This window comes from Lithobates pipiens, unplaced genomic scaffold, assembly GCF_037356315.1.
Source record: "Lithobates pipiens isolate NorthernLeopardFrog02 unplaced genomic scaffold, aLitPip1_a1.2 Scaffold_18, whole genome shotgun sequence".
NCBI lineage: Eukaryota > Metazoa > Chordata > Amphibia > Anura > Ranidae > Lithobates > Lithobates pipiens.
In genome coordinates, this window is record NW_027507758.1 from 232,858,389 (window position 1) to 232,883,313 (window position 24,925).

The 24,925-nt window shown below is 43.7% G+C and overlaps 1 protein-coding gene across 1 annotated transcript in view; it reads left to right on the forward strand.

Moving 5' to 3' along the window:
- LOC143986696 (plasminogen-like) overlaps positions 1 to 24,925 on the forward strand; it is a 174,111-nt gene that overhangs the window by 137,320 nt on the left and 11,866 nt on the right. Inside the window, exons 13-14 of the mRNA XM_077485104.1 lie at positions 7,291 to 7,431; positions 23,432 to 23,538. Of these exons, the coding sequence (XP_077341230.1) occupies positions 7,291 to 7,431; positions 23,432 to 23,538 (248 nt within the window). The remainder of the gene's footprint in view (positions 1 to 7,290; positions 7,432 to 23,431; positions 23,539 to 24,925) is intronic.

A 24,925-nucleotide genomic window follows, 5' to 3' on the forward strand; every position in this document is an offset into this window, starting at 1 on the left:
AGTGCTACTGGAGGCTTTGTAACCGATCAATTCATAAAAATGAATCAGTCTTGGATCACCAGCTACCAAGCACCTGATGCTGATGTAACCAAATATTTTTTTTTATGAATGTGAGATCCCTTGAAGACTGCCTATGTTGATGCTGAGTGACTATCCTGTTGTGCTGAGCGACTCTCCTCTTCTTCCTCAATGTTCATGTTGATGGCTTCTAAGAACATTTTTGGTTCTGGGCACCAGCACCAGTGCCTAAAGCCCAATTTTTCTGCCCCTGTTTAACAGGGTCATGTAATTACAATTTTTGCTGTAATATTTTGCAGCAGGGCTCGTTCCTGTGCTTAACTAGAGTATCTGTGAGGCGTTGTAGTACCAGTGCCTAAAGCCCAATTTTTCTGGCCCTGTTTAACAGGGAAGCATAATTACAATTTTGTATCTAATATTTTACAGCAGGGCTCGTTCCTGTGCTCAACAACAGAATCTGTGAGGGGTTACACTGTTGTGGCACCACCACCACTGCCACCTAAGGCCCAATTTTTCTGCCTCTGTTTAACAGGGGCGCGTAATTACAATTTCTGATCTAATATTTCACAGCAGGGCCCGTTCCAGCACCCAGCAAGAGTAACTGTGAGGGCTTACAGTGTTCTGGTACCACCAACACCTAAGACCCAAATTTCTAGAAAAGTATATAGGGCAGGCCGTATAGTATATACAGGCGGTCCCCTACTTTCAAACATCCGACTTACAAACGACTCCTACTTACAAACATAGGGAGACAACAGGAAGTGACATTGCACTCTGTACCTAGCACCATCATGGACCGTGCACTCTGTACCTAGCACCTTCATGGACCGTGCACTCTGTACCTAGCACCCTCATGGACCATGCACTCTGTACCTAGCACCCTCATGGACCGTGCACTCTGTACCTAGCACCCTCATGGACCGTGGACTCTGTACCTAACACCCTTATGGACCCTGCACTCTGTACCTAGCACCCTCCTGGACCCTGCACTCTGTACCTAGCACCCTCCTGGACCTTGCACTCTGTACCTAGGCCCCTCCTGGACTGTGCACTCTGTACCTAGCACCTTCCTGAACCGTGCACTCTGTACCTAGCACCCTCATGGACCTTGCACTCTGTTCCCAGCACCCTCATGGACCTTGCACTCTTATCTAGAACCTTCCTGGACCATTCATTCTGTACCTATAACCCTCATGGAACTTGCACTCTGTACCTAGAACCCTCCTGGACCATGTACTCTGTATATAGCACCCCCATGGACTGTGCAGTCTGTACCTAGCACCCTCCTAGAACCTGCACTCTGTAACTTGCACCCTCCCGGACCTTTCACTATGTACCTAGCACCCTCCTGGACCTTGTACTCTGTACCTAGCACCCTTCTAGACCCTGCACTCTGTACCTTGCACTCTGTACCTAGCACCCTCCTAGACCCTGCACTTTGTACCTAGCACCCTCCTGGGCCTTGCACTCTGTACCTAGCACCCTCCTGGACCTTGCACTCTGTACCTAGCACCCTCCTGGACCTTGCACTCTGTACCTAGCACCCTCCTAGACCCTGCACTCTAAACCTTGCACTCTGTACCTAGCACCCTCCTAGACTCTGCACTCTGTACCTTGTACCCTCCTGGACCTTGCACTTTGTATAGCACCCTCCTGAACCTTGCACTCTGTACCTAGCACTCTCCCGGACCTTGCACTCTGTACGTAGCACCCTTCTGGACCCTGCACTCTGTACGTAGCACCCTTCTGGACCCTGCACTCTGTATGTAGTACCCTCCTGGACCCTACACTCTGTATGCAGCACCCTCCTGGACCCTGCACTCTGTACCTTGCACCCTCCTGGACCTTGTACCAGGATATATCCGTCCCCCACTCTACTCCACATTCTAGCACCAGGCTTCTACCTCCCAAAGCAACCCCCCAGCACATACCTAAAGCCTGGGTTTTGTTTAACCATGCTCACTAAGCCTCCCTCGGGTGCAGGCCATCTGGTCCCGGTGATCAATTATGTTCAGTTTCCCAAGTCTAATTTTAATTCTGTCCTATGTTAACCATGGAGGTGCTTCCTGTGACGTGTCATGCGGATAAACATTGCAGTTTTGGTTACTGAAGCCCCCCGATTCCCTCGTGAAGATGAAGGAGAAGAATAAATTCAATACCTTTGCCATCTCCCCATTCTTTGTAACCAGATGCCCTTCATCATTCTTTATGGGGCCAATATGGTCTGTCCTCCCTTTTTACTGTTTACATACTTAAAGAATTTCTTGGGATTTTTTTTGCTTTCCTCCACTGTGTCTTTCGCGTTCTATCTTAGCCACCCTAATTGCACCCTTACATTTCTTGTTGCATTCTTTATAAAGTCTGAATGCTAATGATGATGCCTCAACCTTGTATTTGTTGAAGGCCTTCTCCTTTGCTTTTATATGCATATTTACATTGGAGTTGAGCCATCCAGGATTTTTGTTCGTTCTTTTAAATCTATTACCCAATGGAATACATTGGCTAATGCACTCTTTTAATATGCTCTTAAAGCAAACCCATCTCTCCTCTGTGTTCTTTGTTCCTAAGATTTTATCCCAATTTATGCTTCTAGCAAGGTTCGTAGTTTAGGGAAGTTGACTCTTTTGAAATTCAGTGTCTTTGTATTCCCCTAATGTTTCCTATTTGTGAGATTTATACTGAAGCCAAATGACCTGTGATAGCTATTTCCTAAATTGCCCCATATTTCCACATCCGTGATCAGGTCCGTAAGTGATTCTTTAGAGCAGAGCTGTGCCCTCCACTGAACAAGAGAAATATTTGTAAAAGTTAAAGTGGTTCTAAAGTCTCAAGGTTTTTTACCTTAATGCATTCTATGTAGAAGAGGCAGTTTGGGGCTGCTCTGTGCAATTACATTTGAAGAGGGCCTCATGAACACTGGGCGTTTAGCATTTGTGTGTCAAATCCTGGTGTTTTCTGGCACCTGGAAGGCACAGGTTTAGTGTCCCACTCTGTTGCCAGCATCAAAATCTATGACAGGTTGAAATTTGCACTGTACTTAATGGGATTCGTCCATATGCATTCAGGAACATGCAAGAATTCTGCACTCCGAGCATATGTCCCTGAACGCATACAACCCTACATGCAAGTATCATAGTACAGCATCCAACTAATGCATAAATCAGTCTATCATAGATTTTTAACAGGCTTCTGGCAGTGGGGCTGGATGCTGCATCTTTGCTACCCAGGCACCTTAAAAAACACTAGGATGCACTGGAACTAAAAGAAGTATAATATTATTCTTTATTGGTCAACATCATTAACATCGCTTTTACCAGGCCTATTTTTCAGCACCACTGACAAGCTTGTTTTATATCTCTTCAACCAGGAATGGGAGAGCCATAATAAAATCCTCAAAATTCCTCAAACAGTTGACATGTAACTTGCCTCCAAATATACCCATGTATACCTTTTTTGTGCTCCATGTTGAACTGTTACATAGAAACATAGAACAATGACAGCAGAAAAAGACTGAGTTGTCCGCTGAGTCTGCTCACCATGAATCAGACCGAGACAGAGGCGCAATAAAAATCACACTAGTTTAATAATAATAATAATAATAAAAAAAAAAAAGGTAAACAGAGCAAACAGTCAAAACATAGCCAGAGTCTGGGAGCCAGGGATCAGTGTACATCAGGACAAGCCAGGAAATCAGAAAACCAGAGAATCAGCGTAATGGAACAGCAAGCAGGATCAGGAACCAGAAGGAACGTCAGCCAAGCAAGTCTTTCACTGGTACACAGGAGAGAGTCTCTGATATGTTGACCAGGTGAAGGCAGAGAGGATCTGGATTGAACAGCTTAAGTAGCCAGCAGGACTGATGAGCAGGATATCATGGCCAGGTGAGTTACTTTGGAAAGATTAGAGCTGGCAAATAATCGACAGCTGAGCGGCCTACTCTGAGAAGGAAGGGCTGAGCCCAGCCGTGACATTCACTACCTTTGTTAGTAGTTTATTCCAATCATCAACTACCCTTTCAGTAAAATAATACTTTCTAAGATTTGAACTTTCCTCCATTTAGTTTGAGGTCATGTCCCTTTGTTCTAAATTTGGTTTCACAATAAACAGACTGCCCTCCTGAACCTTATTTACCACCTTGATGTATTTAAAGGTTTCATTCATGTCTGCCCTTTCCCTTCTTTCCTCCAGACTGACCAGACTACATTTTCTGAAGTCGCTCTCGATAGGTTTGGGTGATAAAACATTTCACCATTTTTGTTACCTGTCTCTGGACTCATTCTATCGTATCAATATCTTTCTGTAAGTGAAGTCTCTAGAACTGAAAAACAAGGGAAAAAGCACTCACACTGCCACATCCGCAAGTTGAAGGGGGGAACAAGGGGGATACTAATAAAGTAACCAAAGGTCAGACTTTACAGTGTTCAAAGAGATTAAAAATCATGTGGAATGATGTAGCTTGTACAATGAGCCCTTGTGTGTCGAACGCACAAGGGCTCATTGTACAAATTCCATCATTCCATATGATTTTTAATCTCTTTGAACATTGTGATTGTATTATGTATTTTTTTCAATAAACTTTATTTGTGTCACCTTTAAAGTCCAACCTTTGGTTACTTTATTAGACTCTAGAACTGGACACAGTATTCTAAATGAGGTCTCACTAAAGATGTATATAGGGTGGTCGGAATCACCTTACTAATGCTGGTGATCCCTCTAGTGATGCATCCTAGTATTCTATTCACTTTTCCCACTGCCTGGTCACACTGGTCATTTTTCAATCATCTGAAATAAGCACCCCCAAATCTTTTTCTGTAGCGCTGACCAACACTGCATCCCCAATGCTGTATTCTCTCAGGGGATTCTTTTTCCCTAGGTGCATCATTTTACAACTGTTAAACTTAGCTTACCAGGATGCCTTGGCGAGGCTCTGTAGCTTACACATGCATGTGCAAATGCATGCAGACTAAACCCCTGTTTTTAATGCATACTGTTAGACAGGTTGATTCAGTTTTCTGTGGGCTGGTCGGTAAATAAGCTTGTTTTTTTTCCTTGGATTTATCATTGGCCTTGTTTGTATCTTATGTGCCCTCCAATGCTGCTTACTGTAATGGCCAGCTATAGGTGGGGGCAGTGGCCCCCTTTTTTGTAAACTTAGCTTTCGTTTTCCAAGCCAGCAAGCAAGCACGTACCATCTTTACTTCTTCCAGCATTCCTTAATGACCTCAAGCCCTGGCCTAAGATGTCATCAGGGAATAAAATCCCACACTTGTGTAGAGGAGAGTGTGTACCTTTTGGTATCATCACTGTGTGCAGGAGAAATGATTGCCTATGTCAACCTTACACTCTGAGCCTCACACTGCAACATCTTTCTCATGCTGAGATTAGATCGAGTCCGCGGGACCCGCGATCACACTCACGGAGCTTGCGGCGCACCCGCAAACTGCTTCATCAAGGGCAACGTACAGGTAAGTTAATATGCCTGTACGTTCTCTTCTGCCGACATATATCGGCATGAGCCAATTGGCAAGCGGTTAAAGTGGAACTTCACTCTCCCAATCAAGATTGATTTTTTTTTTAATCCTCATGCTGTTAGCATTAGTAAATAGTTAGTAAAATATTTCATATTTACTTAATTTAAATGTAGCGGCGGGCTCATGAAGAGCATGCGCTATGTTTTTCAAAGTTAAAGCTTTACCCAAACTACAGTTTGGTTTGGGCCTATTTGACTAAATTTGGCTTCTGTGTCAGTCTGACTGGACTGTGAAATGTTCAGCCTGGCCACAGGGAGCACTGTCTCTGGTGGCAGGCGTGGAACTATGGTCTGGTTAGGCGCTTGAATTTTTCCCTCTCGGAGTCAGGTCAGTTGGTGTGGCCCTCCCGCTGTGCCCTCTGGGAAAGGGTATTTAAGACACGGGCGTCACGTGGTTCTGGGTTTCTGGTCCAGTATGCTGTGCTGATTACATGGTCCTGGTCCTCCTGACCAGCTCCCAGGAAGGCTATGGCCTGGGCTGCGATGCCACCGCACTTTAATGCCTCGGGGCTGGCTAGCCCAAGGCATGGAAACTAAGGAAAGATTCTGAGGTGGATGGGTGCCGTCTCCGGTCTGGGAGAGACCCATTGGACTTCGAGCATTCCAGGGGAGGACTCTTTAGAAGAACACCACGAGTGAGGTTGGTCTTCTTAACAAGAGCCCGGAAGGGCTGAAGTAACTGAGAGAATCTGGTCTTGTGGATATCGCCAAGTAGGCTGAAAGATTCAGGTATAAGTGTTCTACAGCTAGTTTCCTACGTGTTCTGCAACAACATCTGTGACAAAGACTTTGTTCTTGAGTAAGCACCTTGTTGGCTGCTAGGCCTTTTGAGAGAGGGACTGCCCAACCTGAGTGCTTATCCAGTTGCGAATGGCTATTCTCTGGATGCAGTCAAAGTAAGCAAGTTCCTTAACGTTTATAGACTTTGACATTGAGAGTACCTGAATGCCTTCCCAACCCACTGATCCCAAGTTAAAAGACTGTTCAATGGTTGAAGTTTGTAAATAAAATCCATTCAAGTGCATCTATTGTCAGTCTCAAGTTACTGGGTCATCTACCACGGGACATCCCCTAGACGTGCAACAAGAAGAAGCGGAAGTTAACGGTAAGCCCAAAAATAACCAGCAGCTCCTTCGGGGGTTAGTGCTACATAAACTTATTGTTTTACTTTCTTCAGTTATTTCCTGATTTCTTAAGCAAATGATGTCATACATCCCAGGAGTCTTCAGGAGGGGAGGAGAGGAGAGGAAGAGGGGTTTTCTCACCTAAGCACACTCTACTGCACACTCTACTGCATTCATTCTTGAGCTAAGGGCAGATAGATTCCAGAAAGTGAACCATTAGCCCTTACTCAAGATGGCTGTAGCCAGAAAAGGAGGGTTTTTTCAAAGTGATTTCTTAACAAAATAAAGCATGGAGACATGGATGGGTGAGTTTGCTTTGAAAAATAAAAATGAACTAACATAGCGTTTTTAGTTTGTGGTGCTCAGATGCAGTGAAGATCCGCTTTAAACTTGTGATTCTGCCTGAATGTCTGGAAAAAGTTCATCACTAGTTGTCTTCGAAGGGCTAATATGGCAAACAATATTTATATACACACATGGTGTTCTGTATACAAAGATGAATAATGCTGTGCATACACAGAATTAGCAATTATTATGGTCATTATTTCAAATACAGTACCGCTTATACTGTTCATCATATCAGAATAATACAACTTTTGTACATATATTGTTATACAGTTCCAACGATCCAGCATCTTACAAAATACATCTTGGAATCCATTATGAAGTCAGTACTGAACCATCCAAGCAAGTTAGAGACGTTGAAAAGATGTTCTTGGAACCATCAAATGCAGATTTAGCACTATTAAAACTGAAGAGGTAATTAATTTCCTTACATTTAATGCTGACCATCGCTTTACATGGATGACTAACTTGTAAGCAGAGGCGGCTCTAGGCTTTATGAGGCCTTAGGCAAAGCTAAGACATGAGTTATGTGTCAGTGTGCAGAAAAATGGATCCCCGGACTCACCCCAATACCCAAACTCATCAGACCACCGTCACTATCAGCACCCTCAGCAGCCTCTGCATTGCCGGAGTAAAACCACAACACATGTGGTGGGCGGGATTTCACCTACCAGTCAACCTGGTAGCTTGCAGCTCATTGGTTTCCGGACCAACCAGAGAGATGGTTTTGCTCCCTTGTCATCGCTGCTGTGGCCCCATTTTACGGGTATTACAGCGGCCCGGGGGGGAAGTGACTCACCCCGGTTCTGCCTCCATGCAGCCCATGATAGAAATGGGAGGGGGAGGCAGTCCAGCTGGTGTTAGCAGACAGTGCAGAGTCCCAGCATGAGGAGTTTGGTTCCACACACCCGCAGGCAGTGCCATCCTCCTTCCTGATGCTGACCTCTCCCAACCGTCTGTTAGGCAAATTAGGTGGCCGCAAGGCCCCTGTGAGTGCGAGGCCTTAGGCGACCGCCTAATTTGACTAATTAAAGAGCCGCCTCTGCTTGAAAGTATTTTTAAATGGTCTTGCAGCACATATCAATTACATTACTGCTTTCTCTCTGTCTTTACATTAATTTCCTCAGCTCCTCTAATTTTCCTCTCATGCTCCAAAATCATGCTAGCCCTTTAAAGTATAACTGCAGCCCACTGTTTTCTTTTTTGGTGGTGATGAATTAGAACATGTTTTTTGCTTTCTAAAAAAAATTTGTTAGGGGTAGCGGAACTAGGGGGACCCACAATGGAGAATACAAATCGCTAAATATTGTTCTAGCACTTACTATTTCAAAATTATTAAAAAGAAAAGCCAGGAATTTTTATTTATATTGTTCTGTTTCAGACACTGCTTTATGCATTGACAAACCTCCTTACACCCAGTCTATCCTTACAGCATGGTATTGCTGACTTGATCGCATCCACAGGCAGCTCAACTCTTTAATAAAACAGAGAAGTTGTCCAACGTTATTTTACTTCAGCTAATTGCAGTAAAGAGCATGATTTTTCAATCTTTGAAGTGTAAGAAAACAATGAATGTCCTACGCCTTGTCTCTGTGAATAACTAACACTGACTGAGTGAACATGGAAAGTGGAGAGGGTCTATGTAAGACTAAACCAACCAGCACCAAGCAGGAGGGGAGGACAGTGCAAGATACCAAAATCATGTTAGTACAAATGTTATGGTGACCCAAAACCACCACTAGATGTCAGCCTATTTAAAAAACAACAACCCAATGCAGTTTAATACTACACAGAAAAACTACCTGAAAGTAGAGCAGAACAATTTATATATAAATCCATTTTAGGCTACCCATTTCCCCACTTTCAAGTACAGGGATGCACAACAAGAACTAGGTTCTATTAAGATGTGAAGACTTAATTAGTCATTAACCAATGCGCCCGACGGGTGGATGTCCATGGACATCTTTGACTTTCATCTGTATACTGGGATGATGCCTGCAGCTACAGTCATCATCACAGTATCATTTTTTTAGGCCAGCAATTCCCTGTGTTGTAAAAGTCATCCTAGTGGCTGATTAGCCACTAGATTGCTTACAGGCAGCAGAAGGGGACATTCCCTCCCTCCTACTGCCACCCACCAACAGCTCTCTGGATGCTCCCAATTGATCTTGGATCCTGGTATAAGATCTGGTGGTAGCACTGGATTACCATAGAGCTAGCAATGAACCGGATGGTCCCTTGCCATCTTTATGGTACTGGAAGGCTGAAAGCAGCATCATGGTGTCACTTGCCGTTCTGGCAAATGTAAAAACTACCATTATTTTCCCTGGAAAGCAGAGATCAATGTTTTTGTTGTTTTGATCTAATTTTTTGTAGGGTAGTGGTGAGATTTTGAGTCTTATAGAGGTCTCCATAAAGAGGACCTGCCATGCCTAATTTATAGCACAAGGGTTTACAAGTCTTATGATAGGAATAAAAGTGATAAAAAAAATGAAAGGGATAGTGTAAAAATAAACATAAACTAAGTAATAATAATAAAAAAAATTAAAATGCCCCCTCCCCCCATGCTTATGCGCAGAAGAGAACTCATACGTAGATTGCGTCGGCATAAGTTAACAGTGTTTGCATATGTGATGTATCCCTGCAAATTTTATAGCAAAAGCAATAATTCTTGAGCTAGATCTCCTCTGTAACTCTAAACTGGTAATCTGTAAAAAAAAATCAGAGCATTGGAGATTTTTACATACCGCAGTTTGGCACCATCTTTTATATATTACCAAAATAATTTGGTTATATATTTTTGCATGAAAATCTCGTGTATTAGGTATATTTAAAAAAAAAAAATTGCATTTGAAAAATAGCTGAGTAAATACTGTGTGACACTCACCATTTTATTTTCTAATCTGCTTAAAAATATATATAATGTTTGGGGGTTCTGAATAGTTTTCTAGCAAAAAGATATGATTATTACATGCAGGAGAGAAATGTCACAATTGTCCTGGGTGGCAAGTAGTTAAATGTGTATTTTAGGGTATAAAATTAACCTTTATTTAGAAAAATTCATAGTTAAAATAGAGAACATCCACCAAACTAAATATATCAGCTATTTTTCCCTTGTGATTAATAATCTAAGGATATATCATCTTATAATTGCACCATAGACAAATGAAGCAGTCAACTGTCTAAGCAGTTCTCAACTAATTCATTAATGACCAAAAATGTAATATATTGCAGCTTACCAATTCTTTTATGTATTGGCTGCATTTTTTTTTTTTTTTTTTAGGCTTTCTTTCCTTTATTTGTACCTGGTGATCTGCCCAGTAAGTCTATTGTTTTTCAACAGAGCAAGCTGTCCTACAAATGTAGCTGTTAGTAGGTTGAGACAAATTATTTAATGCTGACAGGGGTGCTTACAATGACTAGATTATTTTTTATGTAAAAACGTTATCACAAAAGGCCAAAAACTGTTCCTGTTATTGCTTAAAAAGTGTTAGCTGGAGTTTGGCTTCAGTTTTTCAGTGCATCTAAATCTGCTAGTACATGTAGCACTGACCCCCGAAGGAGCTGCTGATTTGAATTGAGCCTCTGGATATGACGCTGAGCACGTGCACTAAACTTCTTTGGTCGACCATGGCGAGGCATTTTCTGAGTGGAACCTGTCCTGTTAAACCGCTGTATGATCTTGGCCACTGTGCTACGGCTCAGTTTCAGGCTCTTGGCAATCTTCTCATAGCCTAGGCCATCTTTATGTAGAGCAAAAATAATTTTTTTCAGATCCTCAGAGTTCTTTGCCATGAGGTGCCATGTTGAACTTCCAGTGACCAGTATGAGAGAGCTACATAGTTACATAGTAAGTGAGGTTGAAAAAAGACACACATCCATCAAGTCCAACCCATGTGTGTGATTATATGTCAGTATTACCTTGTATATCCCTGTATGTTGTGGTTGTTCACGGGCTTATCTAATAGTTTTTTGAAACTATCGATGCTCCCTGCTGAGACCACTGCCTGTGGAAGGGAATTCCACATACTTCCTGCTCTTATAGTAAAGAAACCTCTACGTAGTTTAAAGTTAAATCTCTTTAAATCTCTCATGGCCACGAGTCTTGTTAAACTCCCTTCCTCAAAAAAAGTTTTATCCATATTGTGGGGTTACCAGTACAGTATTTGTAAATTGAAATAATATCCCCTCTCAAACATCTCTTCTCCAGAAAGAATAAGTTCAGTGCTCGCAACCTTTCCTCATAACTAATATTCTCCAGACCCTTTACTAGCTTTGTTGCCCTTTGTACTCATTCCATTTCCAGTACATCCTTCCTGAGGACTGGTGCTCAGAACTGGGCAGCATACTCTAGGTGCGGTGGTCTTGTAGAGTGGGAGAATTACCGTTTTATCTCTGAAATTAATGCCATTTTTAATGCATGCCCATATTCAGTTTGCTTCATAAGCAGCAGCTTGGCATTGCATGCCATTGCTGAGCTTATCATCTACTAGGACCCCCAGGTCCTTTTCCATCCTAGATTCCCCCACAAGTTCTCTCCCATTGTATAGATTGCATTCATATTTTTTCCACCCAAATGCATTATTTAAAATTTTTCTACATTGAACCTCATTTGCCATGTATTTGCCCACCCCATTAATTTGTTCAGATCTTTTTGCAAGGTTTCTACATCCTGCTGAGAAGTTATTACCCTGCTTAGCTTAGTATCGTCTGCAAATTTAGAGATTGAACTATTTACCCCATCCTCCAGGTAGTTTATGAACAAATTAAACAGGATTGGTCCCAGCATTGAACCCTGGGGGACCCCACTACCCACCCCTGACCATTCTGAGTACTCCCCATGTATCACCACCCTCTCAACTCACCCTTAACCACTTGCTTACTGTGCACTTAAATTCCCCTCCTGTCCAGACCGATTTTCAGCTTTCAGTCCTCTCACACTTTGAATGACAATTACTCAGTCATGCAACACTGTCCCCAAATATTTTTTTTCCTTTTTTCATACAAACAGAGCTTTCATTTGGTGGTATTTGATCACCTCTGGGTCTTTTATTTTTTGCGCTATAAATGAAAAAAGACCAAAAATTTAAAAAAAAAAAATGCATTTTCTTCGTTTCTGTGATAAAATTTTGCTAAAAATAACCCAAAATAGTGGATATTATGTGGTCTGTGTGAAATGTATAGAGTCTATAAGCTATGGTGCAAATCTTAAAAAAAAAGATCACATCTCATGTACTGAGGCCTATCTCATTTCTTGAGACCCTAACAAGCTAGGAAAGTACAAATGCCCCCCAAATTACCAATTTTTGGAAAAATAGATATTGGTGAGTTATAGCATGGTGAGTTATTTAAAGTTGTAATTTTTCCCCACAATTCTTTGCAAAATTAAGGGATGATCCACCTCTACAAAAATATTATAATACTGAAACAATAAAAATATCATAGTAATTAAAACTACTGTAGCTATGGCCCCGACCCCGAGAGACCCAATGGTGACCTCCAGAGTCAGGGAGAGCTGACATCCATCTTCACAGTGTGGGTTACTAGGCATAGTGGGTGTGGTGTAGTTAGAGTAAGTTGAGCGCCAGACAATTTAAGAATGGAAAAAGAGATTTATTGTCTCTTAACAGAATGGAGGAGAGAGGGTTAGGGCCTGAACCCCATTGTTCAGATGCAAAATGCTTGGCAGGCTCCGAGACAAAATAGGAATAGAAGAACGGCTATACAGTTCAAGGGCCTTTAACCAGTTGCCGACCGCCGCACGCCGATGTACGTCGGTAGAATGGCACGGGCAGGCATAAGGACATACATGTACGTCCCTTGCCTCCCGCGGGTCGGGGGCCCGATCGGGCCCCCGCCCGGTGCCTGCGGCGGTCGGTTTTCCTCCGGGAGCGATCCGGGACGAGGGGGCGGCCATTCATTCATGGCCACCCCCTCGCGATCGCTCCCGACGAATAGAAATCCCCGGTGACATCACTTCCTCTCCTGTAATGTAAACACAGGAGAGGAAGTGATGTATTCTCTCCTCCGTGTCGGTATTTTTCGTTCCGACACGGAGGAGAGCAGATCGGTGAGTTGCACCAACACTCTACACACACAGTAGAACATGCCAGGCACACTCACACCCCCCCTTTACCCCCCGATCACCCCCCCAATTACCCCTGCCCCCCAGTCACAGTGACACCAATGTCATTTTTATTTATTTTTTTGCATTGGTGTCATTTGTGACTGTAATAACTGTTAGGGCAGTTAGAGTTAGCCCCCTTTAGTTCTAATGTACCCCCCTAACCCCCCCAATAAAGGTTTAACCCCGTGATCACCCCCCGTCGCCAGTGTCACTAAGGCTGGGTTCACATTGCAGCGGTTTATGAGAACGAATGTGATTCGCACCGCACTGCAGTGCAAATCACATCCGATCTCTGTGCGATTCGAGTTCAGCCATTCGCCGCACCCGCCGCACCCACCACACCCGCCGCACCCGCCGCAAATTCGCACGGGACCCTTTTTTTGGCCCGCAGCAGAATCGGATCGCATGGGTGTTCACACCATGCGATCCGAGTTTTCAGATCGCACTGCGATATGCGAACTGATCTGGGGGTGTCAGTAACATTTCACTGACACTCCCAGCAGTTCGCATAGGGCAGTGTGAACTGCCGCCGGGAGGCATGCGATGCGGGAACCCGCCGCGGATTCGCGGCGTTTCCGCATCGCTCCAGTGTGAACCCAGCCTAATAAGCGATCATTTTTCTGATCGCCGTATTAGTGTCACAGGTGACGCTAGTTAGGCAGGTAGGTATTTAGGTTCGCCGCAGCTTTTTATAGCGCCAGGGACCCCCATATACTACCACATAAAGCCCCCTGATTGCCCCCTAGTTAACCCTTTCACCAGTGATCACCATATAACTGTTACAGGTGACGCTGGTTGGTTAGTTATTTTTTTATAGTTTCAGGGCACCCGCCATTTATTACCTAATAAAGGTTTAACCCCCTGATCACCCGGCGGGTGTCATTTGTGACTAATAACTGTTAGGGCAGTTAGGGTTAGCCCCCTTTAGTTCTAAGGTACCCCCCTAACCCCCCCAATAAAGGTTTAACCCCGTGATCACCCCCCGTCGCCAGTGTCACTAAGGCTGGGTTCACATTGCAGCGGTTTATGAGAACGGATGTGATTCGCACCGCACTGCAGTGCAAATCACATCCGATCTCTGTGCGATTCGAGTTCAGCCATTCGCCGCACCCGCCGCACCCGCCGCAAATTCGCACGGGACCCTTTTTTTGGCCCGCAGCAGAATCGGATCGCATGGGTGTTCACACCATGCGATCCGAGTTTGCAGATCGCACTGCGATATGCGAACTGATCTGGGGGTGTCAGTAACATTTCACTGACACTCCCAGCAGTTCGCATAGGGCAGTGTGAACTGCCGCCGGGAGGCATGCGATGCGGGAACCCGCCGCGGATTCGTGGCGTTCCCGCATTGCTCCAGTGTGAACCCAGCGTAATAAGCGATCGTTTTTCTGATCGCTGTATTAGTGTCACAGGTGACGCTAGTTAGGCAGGTAGGTATTTAGGTTCGCCGCAGCTTTTTATAGCGCCAGGGACCCCCATATACTACTGCATAAAGCCCCCTGATTGCCCCCAGTTAACCCTTTCACCAGTGATCACCATATAACTGTTACAGGTGACGCTGGTTGGTTAGTTATTTTTTTATAGTTTCAGGGCACCCGCCATTTATTACCTAGTCTCACTAGTGTACCCCTAAATTTAGGGGTGTCTACTTTCCAAAATGGGGTCATTTGGGGGGGGGTTTGTGCCATCTTGGCATTTTATGGTCTTCAAAACTGTAACGCCCTTAGAAAGCCTGAAGGCGGTGCTTGGTTTTCGGGGCCCCGTACGCGGCTAGGCTCCCAAAAAGTCCCACATATGTGGTATCCCCGTACTCAGGAGAAGCAGCAGAATTTATTTTGGGGTGTCATTTCACATATGCCCATAGCATGTGTGAGCAATATATCATTTAGTGACAACTTTGTGTAAAAAAAAAAAAAACTTTTTTTTTTGTCATTATTCAATCGCTTGAGGCAAAAAAATAAAATATTCAATGGGCTCAACATGCCTCTTATCAATTTCCTTAGGGGGTCTACTTTCCAAAATGGGGTCATTTGGGGGGGTTTTGTACTGCCCTGCCATTTTAGCACCTCAAGAAATGAGATAGGCAGTCGTAAACTAAAATCTGCGTAAATTCCAGAAAACGTACCTTAGTTTGTAGATGTGACAACTTTTGCGCAAACCAATAAATATACAATTATTGACTTTTTTTTTACCAAAGACATGTGGCTGAATACATTTTGGCCTAAATGTATGACTAAAATTGAGTTTATTGGATTTTTCTAATAACAAAAAGTAGAAAATATCATTTTTTTTCAAAATTTGCGGTCTTTTTACGTTTATATCGCAAAAAATAAAAATCGCAGAGGCAATCAAATACCATCAAAAGAAAGCTCTATTTGTGGGAAGAAAAGGACGCAAATTTTGTTTGGGTACAACATTGCATGACCACGCAATTACCAGTTAAAGCAGCGCAGTGCCAAAGTGTAAAAAGACCTCTGGTCATTTACCAGCAAAATGGTCCGGTCTGAAAGTGGTTAAGCTGAATTGCAGCAAACTGTTTCTGTAGACTGTTTCTTATAGAAGCTGAACTTACAACCTCAACTTCAATGCCGATCACAACTCACAGTATCCCATTATAGATCCTCTCACAGAGCTCCCAGTCTCTCACTAGGTTCTTCAGATCCCAGCCACCACTGAATCCCTTGAGCTGCTGCACAACTAACCCACTGTGGCTTCCAAGTGTCATCCACACTGTCCCGTCAACCTGCTGAAACCTCTGCAAGCTTCACCCACATTGTTCCGCTGGGTCCCTAGCTAGACTTTGCTGAAGTTTTCCCAACTTATTCACTGTCCCCCAACTAGTGAAAAAGGCTGCTCTGGTACTTCTTCAGTCTTCACAGAACCAGGCCTCTGATAACAAGAGAGATTGGCTCTTCCTGGCAACTGTGTCCCCTTTACCTCTTACTCTGGTTCTTGTTTGCCTCTGGTGACAGGAGTGGTCATCTCTGATGGTAACTGCTTTCTTTCACCTGTGGCAGCTACTTGGTTCTCCGGCAAGCAGAACCACTGCAACGTGGTTTGGCTCCAAGCCTGAAGCCCCAACCCCCTGCTGCTTGCTTCCAACCTAGATAGGCCTCAGAATGCCTAGCAGCCAGGTACTCCCAGATAGGCCTTAGGTTTCTGGCCTAGCAGCCGGGAGCTTTTCAACACACGTCCACCCAGACAGCCATCCAGGTGGCACGGAACCCTGACCACCTGACTTCTCCCAAATAAATAGGCTCTCCCAGCAGGCCAAGGGCAAATAATTCCCTGCCAACTGGCTGAGACAACCCATCCACTCCTAGTCAGGATGTACTATGCCCTTGTCCATCTAATGTCCCAGGTAACAATGCCACCTAGTGACAGAAGACAGAGGTGCATGAAACCCTGACTTAGGGAAAGGTCAGTGGATCTCCCTAACAATCAGTCAGGCTGGTTACTACCAAGCAAACTAAATTTGCCAGCAACATTGCCTAAGAACAGGGTGCTACACTACAATATTTTTAAAGGTATAAGTGGGACCTAGCTCAGAGTCCTTTTCCAAGGACATCCCCTTAACCTAATATTTAACACTATCTACTGTAAACCACAAACACCACAGGTGGCAGGCTTGGCCCCATGTAGAACTTAACCCTGGAGAGTTCAATCAATTTAAATTCCAAATTGATTATTTTATGTATGTACTGTATGTATGTTGTATATATCAAACAAAATTAATTATTTAAATAAATTGTATTCAACCCTTCTTTCTCTGATCTGAGGTCTTTTCCAATCTTTGGTGATGAACCATTCAAGGGCTTTCTGCCAGCCTCACAGATCCAAAATGGCCAAATGCATTCCACCATGCGAAAGGGAAGAAAAAAGGGGTTACTATGAGGAGCTGTTTTTAGGGTGGCTGCTCAAAGCCTTTCCTGATGGTGGCAGGGCTTCCTCTGTTACCCTTTGCAGCTCTGCTACCAAAGGCAGATCAGCAGGCAGTAGGCAGCAGCAGTAGCACCATCAGCAGCTCATCTAAAATAGATGTTGCAAACTCACTTCAGGCAGCAGAAGGCAGGCCTAGCCCTACATAGCACACAAAAGCATGGTTTGTCCATGACGGTCAATGAGTATGTCATCTCCAGTTTGGATACCAACATCCTCAAATACCCTATGGACTACTGGGGGTCTAAGTGGACCATGAAAAACATGGGCTGGAGGTGCTAGCCTGCTCTTCTGCGCATATCTTATCAGAAAAGGTGTTCAGCACAGCTGCAGGGGTGGTGGTAATTGACAGATGCATCTGCCTGTCCACAAGCAATGGTTACTGCTTGAACTTTTTCAAAATGATCCATGCTTGGATCGCAGATGCATTCCAAAGTCCTTTGCCAGCTTCCACCGATTGGCTACCGCATGCAACCAAGTTTCTTTGCCTGTGACAGAGTACATATTTACAGAATTAAGAGCAAACCCTGTTCCTGATGTGGTGGTTGTGCTGCTGCTGTTTTTGCTACATCCAAATTCCTCTCACTACAGTGTATGTGTAATAGTTCAGATTTGTAATGAATGTTGGCCACCAATCCCAGTGTCTATCTAACCAATTCCTGATACCACCTCCTTCCAACCCACCTCACTCTTTTGTTCGCTCCTCAAAAATTGAAATTAATCAATAAATATATAAAGATATCCATAGAAATTTTAAAAGCTTTAATTTATTTTTAAATTTAAAATGTTAAAAATATTAATTTTTTTTTTTCATTAGAAGATAAATTTCTTTTTTCAATTTCTTTATTTTAACTTGTCCAGTATACCAATACATAACAATTCATTAATCATATATTTCAGACATATAGAGACTAATCAGATCCAATCATAATCAAAAATACAGGATAATTCTATCTTAAGTACACCAACAACTTTTATATTAAAGTAAACCATATTCTGTGCTCCATATGTCCTATTTCCCCCTTTATACTTAGACAACCCTTTTTCTTAGTAAAGTAAAGTAGCCTCAAACTAAAAAAAAAAGCAAAACCCAACAAAACACAATATAGAAACAAACAAGCAGAAAAAAAAAAGGGAAATGATAAGATTGAGTCACAAGCAGATCTATCCAGGTCTAACCATCGACAGGGGAGGTGTGGAGGCCCCAGTCAGCTCTCTCTTTCCAACCCTCTCCAATATCCTCCGGGTACAAAGAGAAGCTTCCCTTCCTCCGAAGATTTAAGTATATTCCATTGGGCCCATGTTTCTAGGTAAGTCTCATATCGGTTATGAGCCAATAATAGCAACTCTTCCATCCTATTCACCTCTTCAATTCGTGTGAACCCCCGAAAATATTGTTGGAGGTCTCGTATCCAGCCACTGTTGTGTAATACAAGATCTAGCGGCATTAACCACTTCAGCCCCGGACCAATAAACACCTTAAGGACCAGAGGTCTTTTTCCAATTTCGCACTGCGCTGCTTTAACTGGTAATTGCGCGGTCATGCAATATTGCACCCAAACGAAATTTGCGTCCTTTTCTTCCCAAAAATAGAGCTTTCTTTTGATGGTATTTGATTGCCTCTGCGATTTTTATTTTTTGCGATATAAATGGAAAAAGAGCGAAAATTTTGAAAAAAAAATATATTTTCTTCTTTTTGTTATAAGAAAAATTGAATAAACTAAATTTTAGTCATACATTGAGGGCAAAATTTATTCAGCCACATGTCTTTAGTAAAAAAAATGTCAATAAGCGTATATTTTTTGGTTTGCGCAAAAGTTATAGCGTCTACAAACTAGAGTACATTTTCTGGAATTTACACAGCTTTTAATTTATGACTGCCTATCTCATTTCTTGAGGTGCTAAAATGGCAGGGCAGTACAAACCCCCCCCAAATGACCCCATTTTGGAAAGTAGACACCCCAAGGAAATTGCTGATGGTATGTTGAGCCCATTGAATATTTTTTTTTTTTGTCCTAAGGGATTGAATAATGACAAAAAAAAATAAAAAATTTTACAAAAAGTTGTCACTAAATGATATATTGCTCACACATGCCATGGGCATATGTGAAATGACACCCCAAAATACATTCTGCTGCTTCTCTTTTTGGGACTTTTTGGGAGCCTAGCCGCGTACGGGACCCCGAAATCCAAGCACCGCCTTCAGGATTTCTAAGGGCATACATTTTTTTATTTTACTCCTCACTACCTATCACAGTTTTGAAGGCCATAAAATGCCAAGATGGCACAAACCCCCCCCCAAATGACCCCATTTTGGAAAGTAGACACCCCAAGCTATTTACTGAGAGGCATGTTGAGTCCATGGAATATTTTATATTTTGCCACAAGTTGCGGGAATATTACAAACTTTTTTTTTTTGCACAAAGTTGTCACTAAATGATATATTACTCACACATGCTATGGGCATAAGTCAAATTACACCCCAAAATAAATTCTGCTGCTTCTCCCGAGTATGGGGATACCACATGTGGGGGACTTTTTGGGAGCCTAGCCACGTACGGGCCCCCAAAAACCAAGCACTGCCTTCCGGATTTAAATATAAAATGCTACCAAAAAAACTGTTAGCGATCGCAGGGATCAGGCCTGACTCTGCGATCGCTGCAGTTATGTGTTTAGTGTTTTGTAAGTGACAGTGATCGATCGATACTGCACTTGGGTGGGCTGGGCAGAGGGGCAAAACGCAGGTGCTAGCAGGTATCTGGGCTGATCCCGCTAACAATGCGTTTTTTTGGAACCCTAAACTGCTGGGGACGCTAGTATAGATCTGATCAGATCAGATATTGATCTGTTCAGATTCTATACCACTACGGGAGGTTTATGCTTTGCGCGTGGGTGTTAGCGGTACTGGCACTAACCTAGCGCTGCCTGGGGCGACGCAGACCCTGACCCTAAAACCTAATTGATATCACCCGCCGGGTGATCAGGGGGTTAAACCTTTATTGGGTAATAAATGGTGGGTGCCCTGATGCTATAAAAAACAAACTAACCAGAGTCACCCGTAACACTTATACGGTGATCAGTGGTGAAAGGGTTAACTAGGGGCAATCAGGGGGTTCAAATTTTTATTAGGTAGTATATGGGGGTCCCTGGCGCTATATAAAAACCTGACGGGGAACCTAAATAACTAACTGGCTAACCAGCGTCACCAGTGACACTTATACTGTGATCGCTGGTGAAAGGGTTAACTAGGGGCAATTGGGTAGTATATGGGGGTACCTAGCGCTATAAAAACCTGGCGGTGAACCTAAAAAAATAACTAGCTACCTAGCGACAGTAGCGACACTAATGCAGCGATCAGAAAAATGATCGCTTAGTGACACTGGCAAAAGGGGGTGAAAGGGTTAACTAGCGGCAATCAGGGGGTTAAAACCATAATTGGGTAGTATATCGGGGTACCTAGCGCTATAAAAACCTGGCGGTGAACCTAAAAAAATAACTAGCTACCTAGCGACACTAGCGACACTAATGCAGCGATCAGAAAAATGATCGCTTAGTGACACTGGCAAAAGGGGGTGAAAGGGTTAACTAGCAGCAATCAGGGGGTTAAAACCATTATTGGGTAGTATATCGGGGTACCTAGCGCTATAAAAACCAGTTTTTACTGTCACAACTGACACTGAATGCAGTGATCAGTAAAGAAATGATCACTGCAATCAGTGACACTGTGACTGGGGGGGGGGCAGGGGGGGATCGGGGGGCGATCGGGGGGAGATCGGGGGGGGGGTTTGTGTGCCTGTGTGTACCTACATGTCAGTGTAGTGTTGGTGCACACTTACTTTGTGTCTTCTCCTCGTAGTCCGGTCAAAAAGACCGCCCCGAGGAGAATGACATCACTTCCTCCTTCCTGTGTAAACAATACACAGTGGGAGGAAGCTTCTCATTGGCCAGGAGCGATCCAGAGGGGGTGGCCGAAAACCAACGGCCATCCCCTCATCACGGAACGCTCCCGGAGGGAAACGGACCGCCGTATCCAGCGGGAGGGGGTGCGATCGGACCCCGCACCCGCTGGAAGGCAGGCACGTACATGTACGTGCTTGTGCCTGCCTGTGCCATTGTGATGACGTACAATGGCAATACGGCGGTCCTTAAGTGGTTAATAAGATGGTGCAAAATTGATTTACAATATGTTTTCCTTGGTATATTTGAAAAATGTAACAAGAATAGGGCCGGGTCTTCCGGAAGGTTGAACTCAGTAAATTTCTGTACTATCCGCTGTACTTCCCTCCAGAAGTACCCCAGTCTTGGAGAAGACCAAAAAACATGAGGTATCGTCCCTCTTTCCTCTGCGAGGTTTTCATGTTTTTACTAAATTGGATCTTAGAGGGGCCTACAATTTAATAAGAATCCGGGAAGGAGACGAATGGATGACCGCCTTTAACACCAGGGATGGACATGAGTATCTTGTGATGCCCTTCGGGTTATGCAATGCCCCAGCGGTCTTCCAAAATGTTGTTAACGAGATCTTTCGTGACCTTCTGTATGTCTGTGTTATTGTATATCTAGATGATATTCCTATTTTCTCTCCAGACTTACCTACCCATCGTCTTCATGTAAAAACTGTGCTACAGCGTCTACGGGACAATTGTCTATATGCAAAATTGGAGAAGTGTCTATTTGAACAAACACAAGTTCCATTTCTGGGCTATATAATCTAGTCACAAGGCCTCCTCATGGACCCAGCCAAACTTCGGGCCATCTCCGAGTGGCCCCAGCCCTCTGGTCTTAAAGCCACCCAATGCTTTTTGGGCTTCACCAATTACTATAGCCAATTCATTTGTAACTACTCCGCCTTGGTGGCTCCTATTACATCTCTTACCCGCAAAGGTGTCAATGCTTGGCTCTGGTCCCCTGAAGCCATTGAAGCTTTCCACAAACTGAAGGCAGCCTTCCTCTCCGCCCCTATTCTTCTAAGCCTGGACATTACTAAACCCTTTTCTTTGGAGGTAGATGCCTCTTCTGTAGGAGTCGGTGCCGTCCCACTCCAAGCTCAGCAGGGCAAGTCTCAACCTTGCAGATTCTTTTCCAATAAGTTTTCTGATGCAGAGAAAAACTATACCATTGGGGACGCAGTATTTACAATTCGCGAAACGCTTGAGCCCACGTCATGCTCGCTGGGCCCTCTTTTTCGCCCGCTTCAATTTTAACATTACTTTCCGTCCAGGTGCCAAGAACTTTCGAGCCGATACCTTGTCCAGGTCGTTTGACGTCAATGATTCTGAGAATCACCTAGATCCTGGTCTCATCATTCCGCATCATATTCTAGCCACCACTCAGCTCAAGTCTACGCAGCCTCCTCCTGGTAAAACACTTTGTCCTAAACTCCTTGCTTAGGCACATAACTTCAAGTTCTCTGGACATTCTGGCATACCTCATACTTGTGATATTCTTCAGCGTTATTATTGGTGGCCTTCTCTTCGTAAGGAATACATTCAAGCTTGTACGGTTTGTGTACTTTCCAAATCTTACACGTCTGCCCCTGCTGGGTTGCTTTTGCCCTTACCAGTGCCCGATGTACCTTGGCGTTGTATTGCCATGGATTTTATCTCAGATCTGCCTCCCTCAACAGGTTCTACAGTCATCTGGGTAGTGGTGGATCGGTTCTCCAAAATGTGTCACTTGATTCCTCGCCCAGCTACCATTGCTTGAGCAACATTTGTTTCTGAAGCTCCCTTGTGTATCCTGTTTTACCTGACCTCTCGTGAACTGATCTCTTGTGTACTGACCCAGCTTGTTCTGATTATGTTCTCTGCAGTCCGCCCTGACCTTGGCTCACTATCCGGCTCTCCTTTGCTTCATCCATCCATTCTTGCCTAACAGTGTCTTCTGGTACTTCCCTAGTGAGCAGGGTGAACCCAGGGATCGTGACCTGGGGTCAGTACGCAGCTAAGCCCAAACCTTCGTGAGAGGGTCCCTGGCAGAACACCGGCTGGCTCTTAGATTCCACGCCCTGGGGGATCCCGTGTCACCTGCTCACCTGTGGGCTCACTGCAAGTAGTACTGTGACACCCATAGGGCGGAAGTTCTCATTTTATGTTATGTTGACAAGTGCCTACTGTGAAGTCCATTTCTGTTTTTAGTTTGCTATCCTTGCTGCTATGACAGCAACCTTTTTGCCCATTAAAAATGTTGAAATGAGGAGTTTTTCCTCTGTATTAATTAGCATTGACTATTAGATTGGCATATCTATATGCTTATATCTACATGTGAATAATGCTTGGATTGTATATTTCCTTTAAACTTTCAATGTGTTCATTTGAAGATAATATACCTGATATGTTTCTTTTATAGCCCAGCTTTAATCACAGATAAAGTTCTCCCTGCTTGCCTACCACCTGAAAATTATGTGGTGCCTGACAAGTCTGAATGTTATGTAACAGGATGGGGCGATACACAAGGTGAGACCGATGTATGATTAGCATATGCTAATCAATGCTGTTCTATTACACATTTTAATCCTACCTCACCCGGTTTAAAAGAATATTGTACATACCTCAGATAACGTCAAAGCAAAGATGTATATTATGTCTTAATAACAGTCAAATGTCTCAAACAAGAGCAGGTATAGCAGTGTTTGCATGTGTGGGACGTTAAACTGTGAATTGATTAAAAGGTACTCCACCTATATTGAGAAAAAAACATTCCCCCTGTGGGTGATCAATGTGCATTGCAATCTTTGTAGCAGATTTCTACCTTTTCCTGTTCTGAAGAAATAGCTGTTTGATTAATCTTGTCCTTTCCAACCTGATTCCTGAATGGGGGGTTATAGTGCATTATACCTACATGATGCATTTTCAGTGTTCTGATGAATATAGCTGTAGCACCTCTATCCTATTAAAAGTAATTAACCCTTAGGAATCTCATTTTTGGTTAGATATTCCCTATCGCAGGAGAACCCTAACTATTATATTATATCTTAGTGCACAAGCAGAACATTACATTTCTGTGGGTATTCTGTACACCGACAGTGTATAGAATGTCTACAGTTTGCCATACTGCATGTAATTTCTTTTACAATTGTAAAGAAGACTGAAACTGCAGATTTAAAGCGGAGGTCCACCCTAAAGTGGACCTCCGCTCATCGGAACCCTCCCCCCCTCCGGCGCCACAATTGGCACCTTTCAGGGTTTAAAAAAAAAAAAAAAAGCGGAGTCCCGGCGGACTCCCGCTTTAAATGAAAAGTTTTTTTTTTTTTAATGAAACAAAGTTTATTGTGATTGTATTAGTATACAGCACAGATACAAAAGTGGTACAGTAGTGAACACACTGGAGACATTACTGACATACATATATAACAATGATATTACATCCATAAACAAATAGGCCACAATCAAGAAACGTAACTGTATAGGTTTTAACCACTTGCGGATCACCCCATGCACATATGCGCCCTGCGCTGGATCACGTACATGATCCAGCATTTCTGGGTAGAGAGTGTGATTCGGTACTGCACAAGTCAGTCAGCAGGTCCCAACCAATGATTTGTGCCTGGTACCTGTTAATTGGCTTACAAAAAACACAGTCACTTTCAGGGCTAATAGGTCTTGCACGGTGTGAAGCAGGGGCGGACTGACCATTCAGCCACTCGGGCACTGCCCGAGGGACCCGGGCCACTAGGGGGCCCCATCAGGGCTGCCAGCCTCAGTAAAACCAGTGTTTTCTTTACATCTGTCTCTGAAATGTCCCTTACCGACATCCTTTTGTTCTAAACATCCTGAGATTATAGCTGCCCCACCTCTCCAGTACCTTCTCAGCCAATAGAAACATGTATGTGTATACTGTGTG